General features: G+C 43.4%; 4 protein-coding genes across 9 annotated transcripts in view; 1 reads left to right on the top strand and 3 right to left on the bottom strand.

Moving 5' to 3' along the window:
* Positions 1-44: 44 nt before the first annotated feature.
* Positions 45-2,423, bottom strand: LOC108067042 (dnaJ protein homolog 1). The gene is made up of 2 exons (XM_044393070.2): positions 2,198-2,423; positions 45-1,049 (listed from the first exon to the last, which is right to left on the bottom strand). Exon 2 carries the CDS (start codon positions 1,014-1,016, stop codon positions 45-47), a length of 972 nt encoding a protein of 323 aa, XP_044249005.1. The 5' UTR covers positions 1,017-1,049; positions 2,198-2,423.
* Positions 2,424-2,643: 220 nt separating this feature from the next.
* PPP4R2r (Protein phosphatase 4 regulatory subunit 2-related protein) lies at positions 2,644-6,604 on the top strand. The gene is made up of 4 exons (XM_017146836.3): positions 2,644-2,799; positions 3,313-3,556; positions 4,355-4,543; positions 4,610-6,604. Exons 2-4 carry the CDS (start codon positions 3,340-3,342, stop codon positions 6,064-6,066), a joined length of 1,863 nt encoding a protein of 620 aa, XP_017002325.2. The 5' UTR covers positions 2,644-2,799; positions 3,313-3,339; the 3' UTR covers positions 6,067-6,604.
* A 101-nt stretch (positions 6,605-6,705) lies between these two features.
* LOC108060904 (leucine-rich repeat-containing protein 58) lies at positions 6,706-11,979 on the bottom strand. The gene is made up of 3 exons (XM_017146838.3): positions 11,148-11,979; positions 8,191-8,407; positions 6,706-7,924 (listed from the first exon to the last, which is right to left on the bottom strand). Exons 1-3 carry the CDS (start codon positions 11,666-11,668, stop codon positions 7,544-7,546), a joined length of 1,119 nt encoding a protein of 372 aa, XP_017002327.1. The 5' UTR covers positions 11,669-11,979; the 3' UTR covers positions 6,706-7,543.
* Positions 11,980-16,513: 4,534 nt separating this feature from the next.
* spri (Src homology 2 domain-containing protein sprint) overlaps positions 16,514-20,719 on the bottom strand; it is a 116,643-nt gene continuing 112,437 nt past the window's right edge. For 5 of the 6 annotated variants that reach the window (XM_017146761.3, XM_070218166.1, XM_070218165.1 and 2 more), the window contains 2 exons: positions 18,280-19,106; positions 16,514-17,588 (listed from right to left, as the gene is read on the bottom strand). In XM_017146761.3, the coding sequence (XP_017002250.3) occupies positions 17,259-17,588; positions 18,280-19,106 (1,157 nt within the window). In that variant the 3' untranslated portion in view covers positions 16,514-17,258. Of the gene's footprint in view, positions 17,589-18,279; positions 19,107-19,224; positions 20,426-20,719 lie in introns of those variants that run through there. The other variant, XM_017146766.3, reaches the window with a different exon arrangement.

Genomic DNA, 20,719 nt, shown 5'->3' with positions numbered 1-20,719 from the left:
CAGCGTGTTTCTGTTTCTGTTTCAACCGGAAACCCATAATTTAATCAATTGGGCAGCAGGCTGGCCAGCGAGGAGGTGAGCTGCTTGGAGATCGAGTCCGGAAACTGAATGGCGAAGCTGACGACAATGGCGCCACGGCTGCTGTTCTCCTTGGGATGCGGCAATCCGTGGCCAGGAAAGCGGCGCGTGGACTGCGGCTTGATCACCTCACCCTTTGTGCAGAGCTCTAGCTGCTCTCCTTGGAGCGTTGGCACCACCAGGCGGGCACCGCAAAGCGCCTCCTTCAGCGAAATGTTCGCGGTGTAATGCAGATCGCTGCCCTCGCGGCGAAACACCCGATGCGGCTTGTCCCGCAAAACGAAGACTATGTCGGCGGGCACTCGGTTGGGCAACTGGTCGCCCTCGCGGCGAAAGGTGATCTTGGTGCCGGACTTCCAGCCCGGACGGATCTCGATGTTGAGCACCTTGTCTTCGCGGATGGGCAGGCCGTTGGAAGTGAGCGAAAGGCGGGAGATCTTCATGCGCTTGGTGCAACCGCTGGCTATGTCCTCTAGAGCAATATGCAGCTCGTGCAGGATGGGCGGATCCTGGGGAAGTCGGCCGGTGCGTTCACTAAACTCCTCGTTGTCGTTGGGCAGGAAGAAGTGCTCCATGTCCTCGAAGAACATGGTAAAGGGATCGCTGGAGCCGAAGAACTGGGCAAAGGTGGCGCGCGGATCGCCGTGGAATTGGTAGCTAAAGGATCCTGATCCTCCGGAAGCCATGCCCTCATCACTGCGCTGCTCTGACGAACCACGACGCAGTCCCTCCTCGCCCAGCGCGTCGTAGAGGTCGCGCTTCCGCTTGTCCGACAGCACCTCGTAGGCCTCGGCCACCTCCTTGAAGCGCTCCTCCGCCTGGACATGCTTGTTCTTATCCGGATGGTAGCGCAGCGCCAGCTTGCGGTACGCCTTCCGGATCTCATCGTCGCTGGCTCCGCGCCCGATTCCCAGTATCTTGTAGAAGTCCTTGGCCATGGTGTCTCCCCTTCAATTTGTTATCTGGAAATTCTTTACAATTTTTGATACAAACTTTTAGAAAATTCTTCGGAAATATGTCAATCGTCGGATCTATTTTTTAAAATCTGTTATTTGTTATCTGAAAATTCTTTATATTTTTTTGTAAAAACTTTTAGAAAATTCTTCGGAAATATGTCAGCCGTCGGATCTATTTTTTAAAATCTGATATTGAAAATTCTTTATAATTTTTTATACAAACTTTTTGAAAATTCTTCGGAAATATGTCAATCGTCCGATCTATTTTTTTTTTAATTATTTGAACAGAAATATCAACGGTTCAACGGTGCCTACGGTTTTATAAAGAACAAGTTTTAAACTTTATTTTGTACCATTTTTATACCCGTTACTCGTAGAGTAAAAGGGTATATTGTATTCGTGCAAAAGTATGTAACAGCTAGAAGGAAGCGTTTCCGACCCCATAAAGTATATATATTCTTGATCAGGGTCACTAGCCGAGTCGATCTAGCCATGTCCGTCTGTCCGTCTGTCTGTCCGTCTGTCTGTCTGTCCGTATGAACGCTGAGATCTCAGAAACTACAAAAGCTAGAAGGTTGAGATTTTCCACACATATTCTTGGGCTTCCTACGCAGCGCAAGTTTATTTCAGACGAGCGCCACGCCCCCTCTAACGCCCAAAATCGCCCACTAACGATTTTAAAATGTGCCTGGCGGTCACACCTTTAAAGATTTCCGAGAAGTATAAATCCAATTTTGTTGTGTATATTTATACCTATCGAAATGTAGAAGACATTTTTCAAATCGGACCATTCATTAAAAAGTTATACGCAATCAAAATATCTACATATATCTATCTCCCTCGCACTCCCTTTAGCTGAGTTACAATTATTAGTCGGGACACCAACCCGCGTTCGCACCTCCTTTAGCTGAGTGACGGGTATTAGATAGTCGGGACACCAACCCGACTATAGCGTTCTCTCTTGTTATGTTTGAATTATTTCGGAATTTCGGTTTTATTTTTTAGATTTTTATATCAAACCCTCCTTGCTTCCGTTTTATCTTCTCGTTTTTTAATGACTCCATTTTATATACGAAGTACTCCATTTAGTTAATATCATTTGAGTCTTTTAACTTTGCCCAGTCTTAAAATTCATTATTTAATTTACCTTAAATTACACTTACCAAATTTTGTGGTTGCTGGATAACAAAGTTATTTGATTAAAACGAAAGGTACGACTAATTTGATCGTTCAATTTGGGGCGCCAAGTCAACAAATGGTTGGAGGTCGACGCATGACTTGTACTCCTTTTAGTTAGATTTGGTTTTTACAATTACAAGTTTATGTGGAGTCTCCGATTGTTGAACGCAATAATTTAGCTTCCCTGACAACTTTAGGAAAGGGGATTCCGAGAGGCAGTGGAAAGAAATAAGTTACCTATTTGGATCCATTTTTATTAATTCGAAATAAAATAAAATATTTAAATAGTAGGATGTCCTCACCCGCGAATACCGTTATTTTGTAACTTTTACATTCGATATTTATCCTTTTGTTCATATCTAGGACTATCGATAGGGCGATGTTTAGTAGGTGGGTCACTCTAAAACTACCGATTGCCGCAGGCTCGCGACTATCGACTGTCGCTCATCGCTGGCGGCATCGAACGGTCACACTGCTCGCAAAAATCCAAAAAATCCAAACCAAACGAACGATCCAATTGTCAACTGGGTTTAAGTGCTGTTAAAAGGCGAAGTTGTGATAGAAAGCAGTAGCGCAGCTAGTGCAGGTGAGTGGAAAGTGTGGGCGGTTTAAATTCTGCCAGGGTCTGGCCGGAAAAGCGGATGTGCCAATATTCAGCCGGTTCGCCATGGAAATTCGCAAGGCGTCGCATATATAATTTTTTTTTTTGGCCGTCTGGCGCAGACAGCTACAACAACTACAACGATGGCCTGGCAACAAGAGTTGCAGCCGTTAACACACACACGCACACACACGGGAGAGCAGCATTTGCGAATTTTAGCAAATACTAATGTGTGTGTGTGCAGCATAACTAGTTTTCTCCTGCGAATCCTCCACCAAAAGAGCGAGAGAGACAGAGAGAGGGGGACAGCTGGCAGATGCAAGATGCTTCATGTCCGTGTTTGCGCATACCTGCACACAATTGCAGTTGCTCTCTCTTCTCTCGGTTTTTTGTGTGTCTACCTCGAGGAGGAAAATTTTCATCACTTGCCGGCCGGTTTTTGATCTCTCTTCTCTGCTCCGCTCCGCTTTTCCCCCCACGCTTTCCCACACCGCACAGTTTTCCCCCCGCTCAGCGATCGCCTAAATGGTCACCATGGAGAACAGCGACGAGATCCTGCAGATCCTGGAGCGCTTCACGCGGCTCAAGCAAAAGGAGATACCCAAGGAGCTGGAGGACTACCTGCAGTATGTGGCCAAGACCGGGGACACCATCTTCAAGTGGTCCAGCCTCAAGTATCTGTTCCGCGAGAAGCTACTCAGCGTGATCAAGCACTTCAACGAGGACTCGCCGCGTCTGGAGGGTGAGTTTTCAAGCCAGTGTCTTTAACTAGAGGTTATCCACCGGTTAAAATCATTATATCATCCCCGCTTAATGATACATATGTCAATGAAATAATTACCATCATTTCGTAGTATTGGCTAGTTTCTAATGTTGTCCTGGGACTTGACATTGAATTTAACTATCCTTTTGGTAAACTTTTAACTAGAGGTTATTCACCGATTAAAATCATTATAATATATCATCACAGCTTAATTATATGTGAATTACCATTATTACGTAGTATTGGCTAGTTTCTTATGTTCTCCTGGGACTTGACATTGAATTTAGTTTTTCTTTTGGTTAACTTTTAACTAGAGGTTATCCACCATTTAAAATTGTTATAATAGCATCCCTGCTTAATGATATGTGAATAAAATAATTATCATCATTTCATCCCATGGTATTTCCTTGCTAACCCGAAGTTAAACCAATCAAAGTAATAACTTCACATTGAGAAAACTCTTTTTGGGTTCACAAATCAAATTTACACTTCAGAGTTGTATTAAGAGTTGTATAAATAATATTAAAGTTACTCATAACATACCTAAAATATTTAAGCAAATTTAACTTCAGGTTAAAAACCAAAATCTTAATCTAAAACTCACTTTGCAGAGATCCCCAACTACCCTGAAAAAAACATTTTTGCATCGTTTCTAAGTAATTGACATTAAAGTTACACATAACAGACCATTTTTTGTTTAACTTTTGCTTGAAATAATTAAAGCAAATTAAACTTCAGGTTAAAAACCAAAGTCTTAATCAAAAATTCACCTTGCAGAGATCCCCAACTACCCGAATGTTGATCCCTTCAACTACGAGACCATGAAGTCCTCGCTGCTCGAGCGCCTGGACCTCTTCAATGCAGCTCCTTTCACCGTGCAGCGCTTGTGCGAGCTGCTGATCGATCCCCGCAAGCAGTACTCGCGCATCGACAAGTTTATGCGCGCCCTGGAGAAGAACATTCTGGGTAAGCCCTGCACTTTACCCCATAAAAACGATTAAAACTCACCCATGTTCCCTGATCCCTTCACAGTGGTCAGCACCATTGATCCGGGACGCAAGCGCACCGAAAGCGAGAACGGCGACTCCCTGGACTCGGTGGTCAACGGCGACCTCTCGCTGGAGGTCAACATCGACATTGAGATGGAGAACGAGGCGCTGTTCAACAACGGCAACGCCGAGGAGGGTTCGGCGCCCAGCTCCGGTTCGGCGGGTGGTGCCCAGAAGGTCAGCTGCCCGCGATCGGAGGACAACGACATGCCCAAGGCCAAGAAGGCTAAGCTGGAGATCGAGGGCGATGGCGAGGAGCGCTCGGAGGCCGCCGATGAAGTGCCCGCCGAGCCGGAGGCCGAAGGGGCCGTCGTGGCCTCCAAGGCCAAGAAGGACAAGGAGGAGAAGAGCGACAACGATGAGACTGATTCCCCACAAGAGGCTGCCGAGATCGAGGAGCCCGACGAGGAGGTGGAGGAGGCCAAGCAGGCTGTGAACGGCAGCAAGAAGGAGAGCGAGCAGGAGGAGAGTTCCCCGGCCTCTGCCGACGAGGACGAGGAGGACCCGATGCTGAGCAAATCCCCAGAGGCCGAAAAGGAACCAGTAGCCGTTGCTAAGGAGAAGGAGGAGGAGGGCAAGAAGGAAACGGTGGAGCCAAAGGAGGAGATCGCCAAGAAGCAAGAGGATGAGAAGACCGACAAGTCGGAGGAAAAGGTGGAGAAGCTGGACAAGAAGCAGGCTGCTGAAAAGGCTGAGACCGAAAAGGAGGAGCCTGCTGCCAAGGCAAAGGCAGAAAAGGAGCAGAAGGAGGAGGAGAAGCAGGAGGAGAAACCCGCTCCAGTTGCAGCGGAGAAGCAGGACGAGAAGGAAGCTGCCGAGACTGAGCCCGCAGCAGCAGCAGAAAAGCCCGCTGACGAGGAAGCAGCTCCCGCTGCCGAATCGAAACCGAAGACCAAGTCTGAGGCCAAGCCAGAGGCCGAGACCAAGGAGAGCCAACCCGAAAAGACTGAAACCGAGCCGGCCAAGGAGCCGTTGCCGGAGGAAAAGAATGAGGCTGCCGCCGAGCCAGCAGCAGCAGAAGCAGAGGCAGAGGCAGAGGAGAAGAAAGAGGACGAGACTACTGCCGCTGAGGCAGTCACCAAGGAACCGGTCGAGGAGTCGCAGGATGGGGAAGCCTCCAGCCCTGTGGTCGAAGAACTGGCCGCCGCCACAACACCACAATCTCCGCTGGGCGCCGCCGACTCGGCTGCCGAGACGCCGCCCGCCGATGCGGCCGATGATTCGCAGGCTTCGCCTTTGGCAGCCGTCACTCCGCCGACTTTGGCCCTCAACGACCAGCCCATGGAGGACACTCCGGCCGAGGAGGAGCCGCGCGTCGAGGAGGTGGTCATGGCCGAAAGCGGCCCGGCCGCCGAAATGGCCACCGAGGAGACGGCCGCCAAGGACGAACCGGCCGCCATGGAGGTCGACGACACCAGCCAGGAGGTGATGGACCAGTAAAGCGGGCCCATTGCAGCGCCGAATACAACTACATTCAACTACTACTCCATATAACTAGAATTTTAAGACAAAAGCGCCCCATTCCGCGAGTAATGCGCTGCCTCTCTGAGGAGAAGAAGTAGAAGAAGGGCGGCAGCTCCCCATTTTTGTAGCCGTAAGACGCGGCCGAGACAAGCTCAAGCTCTAGACTCTGTTGCCTGTTCCGTGTTCCCCCGTATCCCGTTCCCCATTATCTGTGACCCTTTTTGTTGGCCGCCCCCTCTAGTTTTGTATTTATATTTTATAGACCAATCCCTGACGAACGACAAGTCCGCCTCTGTTTCCCGTTTCCCTTTTACCCTCTCCCCGTGTGTGCGTGTTTTTTTTTCATAATCTCTAGTAGTAGACACTGTCTCTGGCGCGAGCTTCGGCCAGATGTGAGCGATTAAACCAGCGGTCGGCAGCCTCTTATTAATGGGCTCCGCCGGAAAACGAATATTCATTGTATTGTGTGCCGACCGTTGGCTTAAACACACAATAAACACTATCCATACAAATACGACGCAGGTATTTATTCTTGAGGGGGTTTTCAAAAGACTCATCCAGTCTTATAGAATTAAATACCTAAAATATGGCATGATAAAGGAAAGGCAGATAAGCTCATGATCACTTTGCATGTAGCCAAAGGTTGAGTCCAATTTTTATTTTAGGAAATTATAGGCATTTAAGGATTAAAAAGAAATTGTTAGAATAGAATATCTTTAAGGGATCTTTTAGGACGTACTGTAGATTTTTTGATTTTAAATTGAAATCTTATCAGAAATTAGATGTTTTATATGCCATAGGAAGGATGGAACATTGTTGTCTACAAACTCTAAGATAACCGAGCAAAACTGATCCATTTATTAGCACTATTGATAAGAAACGCCCTTTGTAAAATTCTAAGAAAGAGAGTAGTTAATGGTAGTTAAGTTACCCGTTGCCAACTCAATTAATGGGGCCCGATAAGGTCGTTTATATTATCGCCAAATGCTCCATTAGCCACTAAGCTACTAAGCCACTCGAATCCTTTTGTCGCCCAGTGAAAGCCAGCCGAGTTTCTTTGGTATAGATTGTGTAAGTGTGGATAACAACAGGCAAACAAACAAGCAAACAGAAACAGAGAAATTGGCACGCAAGGCGAGCAAACAAACAGGTCGTAATCACTTAGCAAGCTAGTTCAAATTGGATTTGATAACGTGTGAGGAAGAGGAAAAGGAATCCCGGCGAGCGGCAGGCGGTGGCTGTCTGACTCCTCGGAGCGCGTGGATCCGCCACCATCTCCATTTCCATTTCCGTTGATCTTTTCCTCTCCGTTTCCGTTTCCGCTTGCCATTCCTAATCCGATATCGATTTCGTGTCTCTGTGTCCGCTCCAAATCCGATACCGGATCGGTCGACGCTCCGCACGCGCTCCCGGTTGATATAGTTGAAGGATATGGGCCCAGGAGGCTGGGCGGCTAGCCCAGCAGCACCTTGCGCATCATGAAGCCGCTGCTGGCATTGGCAGCCGGCACGGTGGAGCCCCGCGCCGCCGGCTGCTCCGGCTCGATGCACTTGGAGGAGCAGAGGTACTGCAGCAACGGCACCCGGTACTTCCCGCAGAAGTCCACGAACTTGATGTGCTCCACGCGATTGTCGAAGAAGACGCCCTTGCAGTTGGGATTCACGCAGCAGTTGGCGCTCTGCAGGTACTCGGCCAGGGTCCTGGGAATGTCGTAGGGTCCTGGTCGCTGGCCGCTGGCCTTTACCATCCGCCCGGCCAGTTCCAACAGGGTGGGCGGCTTCAAGGCCATGTCCTGCACGAAGCGCACCACCAGCGGATTGTCGCGCAGACTCAGCTGTGGATGAGGAGAGAGGCACAGAAGGGATTAGGTTTGAAATGGTGGGGTATGTTTATATAATATTGGGTAAAATAATAATATTATTATAATTTAATATTGGCTATTATATTATTAGTATAATTTAATATTGGGTATTATATTATTATTATAATTTAATATTGGGTACTATATTATTATTATAATAATTTAATATTGTAATTTTGCAATATTATTATAATTTAATATTGTCTACTATATTATTATAATATAATATTTGATCTCACCTCCGTCAGGTTCTTCAGGGCCACAATGTCCTTGGGCAGGTGGCGCAGGCGGTTCTTGTGGAGCAGCAGCGACTTCAGGTTCTTCAGCCGGGCGATGCTCGTCGGCAGGATCTCGATCAGGTTGTCGCAGAGGACGAGGGCCTGCAGCTGGTTAAGGGAGCCCACTGCCTCGGGCACTTCGCTGATCTGATTGCCACCCAGAGACAATACATGCAAGCTGCAAAGGATTAAAGGGATACAAGGATTTAGTTTTGATATAATATTTAAACGTAAGCTAAGACAACTTTCAGGTATTTTAAATATTATAAAATTAAAAAATGGTCTTTTAAGTCGAATTTAATGAATAAATTAAAATATTGTAATTAAGATCAAGAGTAAGATAATTAATATTTTAATAACTAAAAACTTGTTCGACTTAGAAACGCTATTAAAAGCTATAAAAAAGCCATGTGACCAGCTCTAGAAGAAATTGAGAGTCTACGTAGAGAAAATATTTAAATTAACTTGATTAGAGCTTTGGTAGCCCCATACAAACATATTGAAACCCAAAGTTCAACTCATTTGGAGAGAACGAAATCGATTGACTTTGGCCTTGGGCGTAGCCAAAAATAATATAACAATTTAATAAATCTATACTTTTAATAATTTTTAAATATAAAACTAAAACACGATTATTAAGTATACACCAGTCTAGAAACCATTTTTTATCAGAACTTGTAAAATGTTATTTACAAATATTATTTTTTTTTACTTGATAAAACTTGAACTATACCATTTAAAAGAAAGTATTGAAATAATTGTTTCATAAACATATATGGTCTATGTATGATTAGATAGTATATAGACTTTACTTTTTAGAGCATTATTTATATTTAATTTCTCCCTTCAAACAAGTACTCATATTTTCAGTTGGTGAATCACTTGGCTTATGTCACAGTTTATGGCGCACACTGTACAGTGCACACCCCCTATTGCCCCCTATTCCGGCCGTAGGGTCCTCTTCACATACCTGGGGTCTTAAGTGCGAAACAATCAATTCCCCCCGTAGACGTTGCAAAGTCCAGGCCCTCTGATAACTAATGCCCATTTAAATTTACTAAAGGGGTAATATTCATAGAGCTCTTGAGTATGCTGGACTGTATCAACAGTTTAGTATCTTTCAGTTACCATATAATAACTAGAATACTTTCCAAATTCTAAACAGTTTAAAATGTAATTAAATAATATAAGTGCATTTTATACAGGGTACCTGGCTGTCGGTAGCCGCCAAGTAAAGAGTTATTTATTGTTTAATTTGTTTTTCAACTGATATTTGGAATTTTGTTGTGCGATTTTTTTTATTTGTGCCATTTTTGCTCTTTGTTTATTATTATATTAATACACGGTCGTATCTTTATGGGCCGACCAAATCGGTTGGGTCGATTCGAGTACGTGTTTTTGATAGATTTGGCTTTTACGACGCCGATCCACCGAACCAACCAGCCCACCCATCCATCCCCGTCCGCCGAACCGATCCATCGAACCGCCCAACCGCCGGACAAGTGGCAGACCGGCGTTATCAGCTCCCCGGCTATATAGCTATATATTACGATCTCGTCTGTGCTTGGACTTTTATACATGGCAACAGCAAAAGCAACAGTCGTCGCCCCTTCTCCACGAGTGGCCAATGTCAAGCCGCAAGGGGGGAGTGCGGAGGGGAGTACACTCGCAAAAATGGGAAATTCCGCATCCTTTTCGACTGCAGGGGGTAAAACCGAATGAATGGGCAATGAACTCTCGAACAAATCAAATAATCTTGACTACTATTCTTGCAGTCAAAGTACCAGGGAGAGAGTAGAGTAAAGGACTTTTTAAAAATCCTGGCATCATTATCTTTACAGATTTTGTAAATGTTTTAAATGCTATCTTGTTATGCTTCTTAATACCCACGAAATGCAGAAGAAAATTTTAAAATCGGACAATCCGTTAAAAAGTTATAACCAAAACAATGAAATGTCCGCTAGATGGAGAAAGCAGGTCCCTCAAACTCCCTTTAGTCAAAGTACTCGACTATAGCGTTCTCCTTGTTAATATCACAATTTTGTTTCAAATATTTTAAATTAATTTAAAAATAATAATTATTATCTTGAAATTTAAAAAAAAAACAAACAATATTATTGGTTCATGCCAATTTTGTTTGCTCTTAACCACTGTTGATCGACCGATCTTCTGATTATAAAGGATTTTATAATAGAGTCAAAAAATCTCCCCTTCCCCTCATTAAGATGGCGCTGTCGATGAAATTATAATGGGAAACCTCTCATAAATCTAACCAATTGCTCAGTTTTCGTTATCTATACTATTAATTTTGTTTAGACTTATCGCCCTTTTGTGTGTTTTGACCATTGTTTGTCAGTCTAAGTTTCATTTTTGACCTTCACGGACCCTAAGTCAAATTTCGCGAAAAATGTGGGGTAACTTTTTTCGGTTTCTAAGGGACCATGGGTTATTACATCAGGCGATTAATAACTATAAAATGTCTGGGCTCTAAAATAAGTGTATAAAAAGTAATTAAAAAATTGTTTTTAAACAATTAAAAATTGTACATACACTCAAACCGAAACCAAAAAATGTAATTTTTTAAAGACAACATTTTGTAAATATTTTTTATCAGGTTTTTGACCAATTAAAAATGGTTTTAAACTGAAACCGAAACAATCAAACCGAAACTAAAAAATGTAATTTTTTAAAGACAACATTTTGTAAATATTTTTTATCAGGTTTTTTACCCTTTTGGTGTCCTTGAAAGTTCAAATTTCATAGTTTTAAGAAACTTGGCTTAATTTTCCCACGACCATCGTATTAGAAACCAGTAGACCTTAAATAAACCGCTTGGTCTTAACAATGAAATGTGTCATTTTGTTGACACAGCCCAAGCGAACCACTTGAGCAAATAGAACTAAGAACTAAAAACTCACCTTTGCATCTTCCAGATATCCTTCGAAATGCCGGAGATCTTGTTGCCGCCCAGATAGAGATACTTGAGGTGGCGCAGCTCGGTGACCTGTTCGGGGAAGTGGGTCAGCTGGTTGCCGCTCAGATTGAGCTCCTTGAGCGTGGAGTTGGAAGTGGAGCCACCTCCGTTGGCCATCTTGGCCAGCAGCGACTTGGGCAGCGAGGCGTTGGTCAGCAGGTTGTTCTTGGCGATCAGCGTCACGAGCGGCAGTTGGCAGACGGCGTCCGGCAGCGAGGTGATCGCATTGGAGCTGAGATCCAGGATCTTCAGATTGGCGAACTGCAGCAGGACGCGGGGCAGGCCGACCAGTTGGTTGTGGTTGAGCAGCATGGTCTCGATGTCGCCGCTGGACCGGAGCAGAGCCTTCTGCGGCGAGGCCAGATGGTCCTCCAGTGTGACGAGATCGAGGCTCATGCGGCCAAAGTCCAGGGTCTTCTGCTCCCGCGAGTCCGTGTCCGAGCTATCGGACGTGTACACCTCCATGGCAATAGCTGTCCTGCTGGATTCGATCGCTTTGTTTGCCACTGATGATGATCGGTTGGTCGATCGATCGATCGTTCGAACGCTCTCGCACACACAAAAAAATAACGCAACGCAACGCGAACGAAAACAGAAAACAAAAAAACAGATGTCAATGGATGGATGGTGCTGTTGTTGATGTTGTTCGATGTCAGCGGAATATGTGGAAAAAACCGTCGCGACACTTGACGCTCGCACTGTTCAGCTCGCCCAGCGCGAATGCCAAGTGGTTTGCTTTTGCCTCTGCGACGGCCGCTTTTCAGATCGCCGACTTTGCGACTATATGACTATATCAGCGCCAGGCGATTGGATCTTCGGCTGGGCCGCAGATTGTGATTGCGCCAACTGGGCGGTTTCTCTCGCTCTCCGCCGCACAGTGGGGCAAAATGACGGCGGCTTGGAGCAGCCTAACGAACACAGAAAAATAGCTGATAGATATTTACATTGTTCGTAGCGTTTAAATCAGTGATATATATATATATATATATATATATATATATCATATATCACATTACTTTGTTTTTTTTTATTAGATTAAGATTTCATTATTTATCAGATAGCAAAGTACTGAACAACATGGCGGCTAAGTAATATATCTAGCATTTTACTATAGAAGGATGTATCAACCATATTTACAGGGCATTTCGAATGGAATACAATGATATTTACAAGCTTTCTTAATTGAGTCGTCATGGTACCGAATAAGTTCAGAAAAGTGAATGTAAACGTCGTAGAGTTCGTCATTTTATTACCAATTGGTGGTACTCAAACCTATAACTATTTATTTTTGACCATTTTTTGAAAAAAAAACATTAATTTATATTATAATCAAAATCCTATATCCTCAACTGAAGACTGAAACCTGATTACCATGTCGAACTTCTTATAAAATTCCAAATTGATTATCATGTAAAACTGGAACTTTTAATTTTGGCCATTTTTCGCCAAAATCATTATGTGACCCCTTATAAAAAATGCGAAATTTGGTAAAAAGAATCATAATTTTTTTTCTTTAAAAAAATAGAGGTTACAATTAAAAAGAAAGAAATAAACAATTTTTTAATTTAAAACTATAGTCAGTTGTCAAATTTTTCAAATTAAAAAGAGAATTATATACTTCATTCAAAATGTAAAATGTGTAAGAGATTGAAAAAAATTAATTTAATATAAGTTAACTGTAGCTAACTTTAAATAGGCTTCATAACAAGGTGCACCTGCTCACTCTCTGTGCACGAGGCGTATGCGTAATGCGATTATTGGCACGGGCCGTGTTGTTGCTGTGCTTCTGGTGGTGGTGGTAGCACTAGGGGTAGTACTCACTCTGGTACTGGGCCAAAGGTACGCGGTTTCGCGTGGGTGGGCCAAGCAGTTGGACTGCTTTTCGGGTGGGCCAGGCGCTTATCGGCGGCGGAAAAAGCTGGGCCATCCGGATTTTGTCTGGCTTCTGGGAACCATATAAATACTTTCGTCCTTATCATTTATTTGACATTAATTATTTTATTGAAATTGTTTATGGCTTCCACTTTGGATCACGTTCAACAATTATAATATAACAATATAAATATTAAAGCAAGTGGGGTCCTTTGTTGAGGGGTTTTCCTATCTGGTTGTGAACAAAATTACGGGGAACCCGGATCTGATTGCATTGAGTTTTGGGGAAGTTTATGATCCATCTGCGAACGAAGATTACGATTTTATTATAACTATGTCATATTCAAATTGATTGAATGAGATCTTGAAAAAACATCTTAAAAATAAATAAATTTATAAAATTTAAAAAAAATGTATATTTTATTTAAAATGAGCATAAGAAAAAAAAGTTTCGAATAAATGGAAAAGGAATCATTGAAATTATTCGTAAACAAAAATAACATAAAATGTTTTTTAATAAAAACTTTTTCAATAAATTGTAATATTCATTAATAAATGTAGGTATATAAAAAATATGTAGAAAGTTTTACTTATAACATGAATTGAATAATTTTAAATGTTTGTTTACGTAATCCAACAAGTGAAAAATTAGTAAAGATCTTAAAAAAAACATAATAATATATTTTATTTGAATAACTATGGTTCATTAAAAAAATTGCAAATGGAATGCCTTAAAATAAAAAGCTTTAAATATAAGATAGCATATTGGATACATTTAATCCCAGATCGTATTGTACCCAACAAAAAAGGGATATTCAAAAACTTCTCAATTGCCACAAGGTCTTCAACGTCTAAAGATTGAATCGATTGATCACACGGGCACCGAGACTTGAACTTATTTTATGGCACACCGTCGGCTGCCACTTCCTCACCGATCTGCACCCACCAATCACCAGTTGGCTGTAGCTATAGGCTCGTTCGCTCGGGACTTGTGCGAAAGTTATCGAACAGCCCACTTCATCCGTGCAATAATCAATATATTTACTCTCGTCAATCTTTTGTTTTTTATTGCCCGCCTGACTTTCTGTACTTAGAGGCGTCTAATCAAAACATCGAACCGCCCCTTCTGCGCCCCCTGCGGTCATTTTCAGCTGCACGGCAAAAAATAGGATTGCATTTAATGTGTATCAACAAATTAAAGCCGCAAGTGTGAATGTAATAAAACTATAAGGCCGATTTGGTCATCAAGTTGCTGTTTATGAAAATGTTTCATATGAAACTAAAGAATTAGCGTGCTTAAGATCAATGACTACATTTACACTACATTTTCCTATACAACCCCCGAATTACCCCGAATTAAAAAAAAAGTTTTTTGTCCGACACAACGGAAATATTGATCCAAATATTGATTGTCATAGTTTTTGACAAAGTTTTTTCGCTATAACAAAAAAAAATACTGGTTTAGAGTATGGATTGTCATACCTTTCTGAATTCGTTATTAAATTTCCAATCGATTGGCATTTAAACCAAAACATTTAACTTTTTTAAAATTTTATAAAAAAAAATTAAAAATTGGAGAAAATTTTATTTTTTTTTTTAATTACACGGAAAGTGTTATGGGTTTATTTATTTTTATGTTATCTGTTCTGTTACTCTGTAACTCTGCAATTTTAAAAACACCACCGATTCGTTTTCAGTGTATCGATGTTTGGCTCCTTAATCTTCTTCTTCGCCACGGGGGATGGGGCTTTTGGGGCTGGGACCATTTGGCGTGGCAATAATTGTTTATTATCACGTCATTGGACCTTTTTGTTGCTATTGCTGCTGCTGTCGCTGTGTCGCGCTGATAAGAGCACACTTAAAATTTAAAAAAAAAATCGAGAGCCGCAGCGATGGCGATCGTTGGCCAGCTATCTATTTATAATTAAACCAAAAATATATGGCTTGCTCAAACTCCAATCTGTATCAATTTACAACTGTTGCACGATAGCAAAACAAAGAAAAAGTTCCCAGACCAGCTCCCTGAAAATAAAAAAACCCCTAAAGGTGTAACATAAAAATGACTCAGATTTAATTATTGCAAGGAATTGGGAAAATTTTATAAATTGAACATTTCATCACAAAAGCAATGAGATATCATTTCATATTTTTCAAAAATTATCATAAGCCAACGCTTTTTGGTAACAGTAACTAAAACACGTAGGAGGCGCTTATGGCTAGTCGGCTATCAATTATAATTAATAATTATCGCGTTATTATTGGTTATCGCGAACAAATTTTTAGAAAGAAAAGGTTGTACTTGGACTAATATATAATTTGTGTTTCGATCGATTTGGTTGATTTGGGGATTCAAAATAGAATAATAAAAACTTTAAATCATAACCACAAAATAATTGAATTCCTTTCAAAATGTATTTTTATATATTTGTATTTATAAAGCTCTTATTAGAAATTTTAAAAATCTAGAAAGAGGTACAAGCCGAAAAACTACAGATTTTGCAATAATCCAAATATCCAAATAAATGAATATGATGTAATAAATTAACTGTGTTAACTACATTTCTTTATGCATAAATTCTAAGGGACCAACGAAAAATGATTTTGAATATATTTATTGATAAGCCTACGGATCATACTTATATATTTATTTGGCAATGGGACAGTGATATCAATGTGTGTTTTTTCTCTGTGCAGACTTGCTGGCGTTTTCGGTGCGTTTTTGCACACGTTGCGAATTTAAAAGTTCAGCCCGTGTCCGTCTGTCCACTTGTCCGTTTGTCCGTATATTTGTCCGTCCGCCGTCATCCGTGCGAGTGTGTGGTCCTTATCGCACCGAATTCAAATTTCCATCAAAACAAGGCGAGCAGAGGAGCGTTGATAGTTCTACTATACACCAGATTAAATCGCGACATTCGATTCGGCTATTTTCGCATGGAGAGCCCAAGCCCAAGAGAGAGTAACGATTCTTGGCGACAATAAATCCGCATATATAGGCAATTTGATTTCGAGACCCAGGCGACAATCGCCTTTGCAAATCTCCCACCGTCCATTATCGTTATCTGTCGCGCCGACTGTTTTGACTCGATTTGAATAGTCTGTGGGGCCAATTAAGTCCCCAGATGGCTCCCGGTTTTTTCGATTTGTCGTGATCCCGGGCGATAGCCCCCACCTTTCTAATCCCCAAAAGAGCAGGAACATTTGGAGAATCACTGGGATCGGGCTGGCGAGAGCGGCTCTACTTTATTTCATATATTATGAATTTTAATTAAAATTAAAATTTAATCGCCAGCCACAAAGTATGTGGCAAAGCAATGTTCGATGGGGAAAGAGAGGTCTAGTTTAGGGAATTAAATCAAATATCTCTGCCAATCCATTTAATATTAACATACTTTCCTATAGACGTTTTTGGTCAACCATTCCTTAAATTAAAAAGAACCCTTTGTTTTATTTTGGTTATTTATTTGCTTGCTATTTGGATTATGTGTCACATATTTTACAAAGTATACAAAAAAAATATGTATGTATTTATGTATATCTCGAGGGTTGATAGCAGTGTTTAGTCGAACATAAATATTAAAATGTAGTGGTTTATACTTTAATATAATATGGTTTAGCTTCTTAAAAAAACACGAAACCCATTCACACCTAAATGCCTTTTGTGTAGTTTGATGGTATGCACTGATCGCTAGATAGCTAGATCGCTTGATTGAATGAATGATTGATTGTTGCTGTGATTGTTGAACTGTGCTTTTGGTCTCCAGGGTGGTGGCACACACGATCCGAACGATCGTGCCTGCATATATGTTTAGAGTGTAGATTCGTTTAGATGACTCCTTGCCACTTCCTTTGTGCAGATTTTGCATCTCTACTCGCTTAAGTTTATATATCGTATATATGTGTGTATATGTATTATTCGCATAGTACATTTTATAAGCAAAAAAAAAAGGGGTTCGACCCGAGGGTCGGGAAAAAAAAACACACTTAACTCAATACTGATGTTTAGTACACATTAGATGTTTTCTAATTAGCATTAATTAGCTTTACTTACAGGCTACTAAGTATATTTTAATGTAATAATAATAAATTATTAATCAAATATGCTTGGTTAGTGAGCAAGAAGGGCAGGGCGGGTTTGGCGGGGGGCGGGGCGGTATGTCGTAGGTGTGTAAACTGGGCGACCGAATCAGTGTCCCGCCAGCTGGGCAGTCGGCCAGGCTATCTTCGCATCGATCCTCTTGTAGGCCAGCATGCAGTGCTTGCCCTTGGCCGCCAGTCGGGCATCCTGCGGACACTCGGCGTCCGTCAGCAGCGTCTCCTCGCCGTCGACCAGCTTGAAGAGGGCGTAGTCCTGCGGATTCGTGATGCGCGCCTTGTGGGCAATGATGCGGCACACCTCGCGGGTGGTCGTGTGGGGTCGCACCGGCAAAGTGCGGGTCTGCAGCGATCCATTGCACTCGTCGGGAATGATCACGCGCAGCACACTGGAGCAGGCGGGCAGGCAGCTGGAGCGCCACTGCAATGGAAGTAAAGCAAAGTTAGTAACTGAGTTACTTTATGGAATTAGCTTGATCTTGGTTCCACTGATCTAGTAAAATCTAACTAATTAATTGGAAAAATAAACTGTTTCTAAATATTACAAATTCTTTATCAGCCAATCAAATCCAAATATTAATACGAATTATGTATTCGTTTTATAACGACTTTGCTAATGTACAGACACCTTTTATTTTTTTTTTTTTTTTATTATAATGTAAATAAAAATCTTTAGGGATCCAATTTATTTGTTTAGTTCCACTAAAATACACCTTATACTCTCATTTCTGTCTATCTAGTCAAATCGAACTAATTAATTAAAAATATCAAATGTTTTTATATGTTGTTTCATTTTTGGAACTTTGATTTTTATTATATGCTAGTCAAATCCAAATATTATCCAGTAAATCCCAAGATTGCCTTTACTTTTTATTGTTTTTCTAGCCAAAATGTTAATACAAAAGTAATAATAATAATTTTTGATTTTAAGATATATTGTTATATATTTATGGCTGCATGATTACCTACATTTGTATACTAAAATATCCTAATATCTAGTTAAAAAATAATTGGAAGTCTCATTTCAAGCGTCAAGTTGGCCTAAACTAGTTTCTTAATTAATTTCAATGGAACCCATCTCAAGACCCATCTGATTTCCGACTGCTACTTACGTCCAGGGATCCGCTGCCGCTCTCCCCCTCGGAGGCCATGAAGGTCTTGAGCACCTGGACGGCGCTGCAGAGGGCGGTTAGGTAGTAGCCCGGCTCCCCGTTGAGCAGCGTCGGCTGGAGGAGGCCCCACATGAACTCCGCTTCGATCTCGGCGCCCACAAAACCGCATTTGGCCACCACATAGACGAGGACGGGCAGGAAGTCATCGGCGCCCAGCTGCTGGCCACGCGGACAGCCGGTGGCATCGAACACGGTCGAGATGACGCAGAGGAAGAGCTCAAGCTTGTCCAGCGGCAGCTCGGCCTCCTGGAGGCGCCACAGCAGGTTGGCGATCAGCCGCAGTGCCGCTTGCGAGGGCGGCGTAACCGTTGGCCGGATGCCAAAGTCGGCGGCCTCCCGTTCGCAGGCATAGCGTACATTCTGGGCCAGCAGCTGGATGTCCTCGCTGCGCTGATAGTGATCCACGAATATCCCGTACAGATGCTCCCGCAGCGGCAGCACCACCAGCTGATGCATCACAGTCTCCAGCATGGCATCCAGATTGAGAAACTCATCGGACTTCAAACGCGACCTCGCAGTCTCCAGTTCGGCGTGGAACTTGCCCTCGCCATGCTTCACCAGATAGTTCTTCATGCCGCTCATAAACTGACGCATATTGCGCATCACCACCTGGGGCGCCGCCTCGCGCGACTCCTTGGTGCAGCAGATGAAGTTCTCGATGTTGCGGGCGAACGTGGAGCTGGGATCCTGGGCCAACTGGAGGGTGTAGGCGCGCAAAGAGTCGCCGGGGCCGCTGCCCTGGATGCTCATCTTGTTGCGGGGGTGACCTGTAAATAGAAAAGCAAGGTAATAAATTAGTAAAGGGGTTTTTAAAAATATTTAAAAAATATATATATAATTTTTATAAATTATCTAGAGTAAATTGCAATCCTACTCCCTCCTTACCAGCTAATAATTCACACAGCAGCCGGAGCAATTTACGCAGAATGCGACAACAGCCGCGATTCCGGCGACACACATCCTCCTCCTCGTCGGCACACTCACAGCCACGTCGATAGCGTCGATAGAGACGACGACTCTGCGACTGGAGGCACAATCCCAGCGCCTGGCACTCGACAATGTGCGCCATGCTCAGCAGGATGTTGCCCTGTTCGTCCAGGTGAAAGAACTGTTTGATGTCGTAGTGATCACAGGTGTTCAGCTCACCAGGATGGCATTGGTCCTGATCCGCTGCCGTCTCGCTGCTGGCCACCTCCTTTTCATCCTCCTCCTGGCCAGCTGGGCACTTGCCAATGGCGCCCATTATGGAGCCGGCCAGAGCCTCAGTCTTCAGTTGCTTCCGATTGATGCGGCAGTCTTTTAAAACCTGTTGCGGACAGGTTGTCGATGAGTTGGTGGTCAATGATGTGGTGGCCACAATACTGCTGGCTGAGCTGGATGACTTCCGCGACTTCTTGCACAGCACTGCGGTGGGGGAAGAGGGTTGAGGTTCATCACTTTGTGGCAGGGCAATGCCAGTCTGTATGTTGTCCACGAATAGCAGCTCCAGGAATTTACGCTTCCTCTTGGGCTTTTCTTTTTTTGCTTTAGTCTCGGGTTCATTGATATCCTTATCCATATCCTTGATATCCTCCAGTGAACTCCGAGGCAACTGTGTCCTTTGCTGCAGCAACTCCTCCTCGAAATCGGCCGAAAAGTAATTCGACACCGGCGGATGCTCGATGATCTCCCATTCGGACATGATGCTCAGGAACTGGGCCTCCTCCTTGTAGTGGCGCACATGGTCGGGATCGTGGAAGAACTCCTCCGGCTCCTGCCGCTCAATGGACCGCTCGTCCAGCCAGCTGAGCGACTTGGACATGTCGCGATGATCCGTGGGATTCCCCGAAGGCGATGGCGAATGCGGGCGGCTCGCGGACGGTGCACGCGACGATCTTCTGAACCAACTCATGGTATATCCGGTAGCGATTCTTGCCAGCTAAAACGAATTGGCGGAAACGCAGGTTTCTCATCGGCACACGCTGCGGCTGATTGATAAGCGATCCCTTGATCTCTATGGTATTTAGCTTATATAGTATTTCGATTTCGATTCTCTGCTCTCGCAGGGGCTGCTGCTCTAAACGCGGCCAATGCAAAACTAATTCTGAACTTCATACGCATTAGTTTATAAGACGACGACGTCGTCCATCGCAGTCGCCGTCGACGTCGCAGTCCGCGAAAACAAAGATAGCGACGTCGGCGCCGCTAAATGTGTCAACTCGCCAAGTGGCGGCCTCATTTGAATGACCTTTTCCAGGCCAAAACAGGGCAGGTAGTCCGCATATCCTATTTGGTCCACCCTAGACCATGGATTCCCGGGAATTTCCGGCCATTCAGGTACAGTTGCGCAAGCCAATGACTCAATCGCTGGCTTCGATTGGTTTCAGGTAGTCCAATCCCA

Source organism: Drosophila takahashii, chromosome X (genome assembly GCF_030179915.1).
Source record: "Drosophila takahashii strain IR98-3 E-12201 chromosome X, DtakHiC1v2, whole genome shotgun sequence".
Lineage (NCBI taxonomy): Eukaryota > Metazoa > Arthropoda > Insecta > Diptera > Drosophilidae > Drosophila > Drosophila takahashii.
The sequence above is the reverse complement of the archived record's forward strand: the minus strand, read 5'-3'. Positions and strand labels throughout refer to the sequence as shown.

Excerpts from the sequence above, each read along its gene's own strand:
- LOC108067042 (XM_044393070.2), bottom strand. The coding sequence starts at position 1,016 with ATGGCCAAGGACTTCTACAAGATACTGGGAATCGGGCGCGGAGCCAGC.
- LOC108060904 (XM_017146838.3), bottom strand. The coding sequence starts at position 11,668 with ATGGAGGTGTACACGTCCGATAGCTCGGACACGGACTCGCGGGAGCAG. Across the intron at positions 8,408-11,147 it reads GATATCTGGAAGATGCAAAG|CTTGCATGTATTGTCTCTGG; the intron begins GTGAGTTTTTAG and ends AATCCTTTGCAG. Across the intron at positions 7,925-8,190 it reads CCCTGAAGAACCTGACGGAG|CTGAGTCTGCGCGACAATCC; the intron begins GTGAGATCAAAT and ends CCTCATCCACAG.
- PPP4R2r (XM_017146836.3), top strand. The coding sequence starts at position 3,340 with ATGGTCACCATGGAGAACAGCGACGAGATCCTGCAGATCCTGGAGCGC. Across the intron at positions 3,557-4,354 it reads GGACTCGCCGCGTCTGGAGG|AGATCCCCAACTACCCGAAT; the intron begins GTGAGTTTTCAA and ends TTCACCTTGCAG. Across the intron at positions 4,544-4,609 it reads CCTGGAGAAGAACATTCTGG|TGGTCAGCACCATTGATCCG; the intron begins GTAAGCCCTGCA and ends ATCCCTTCACAG.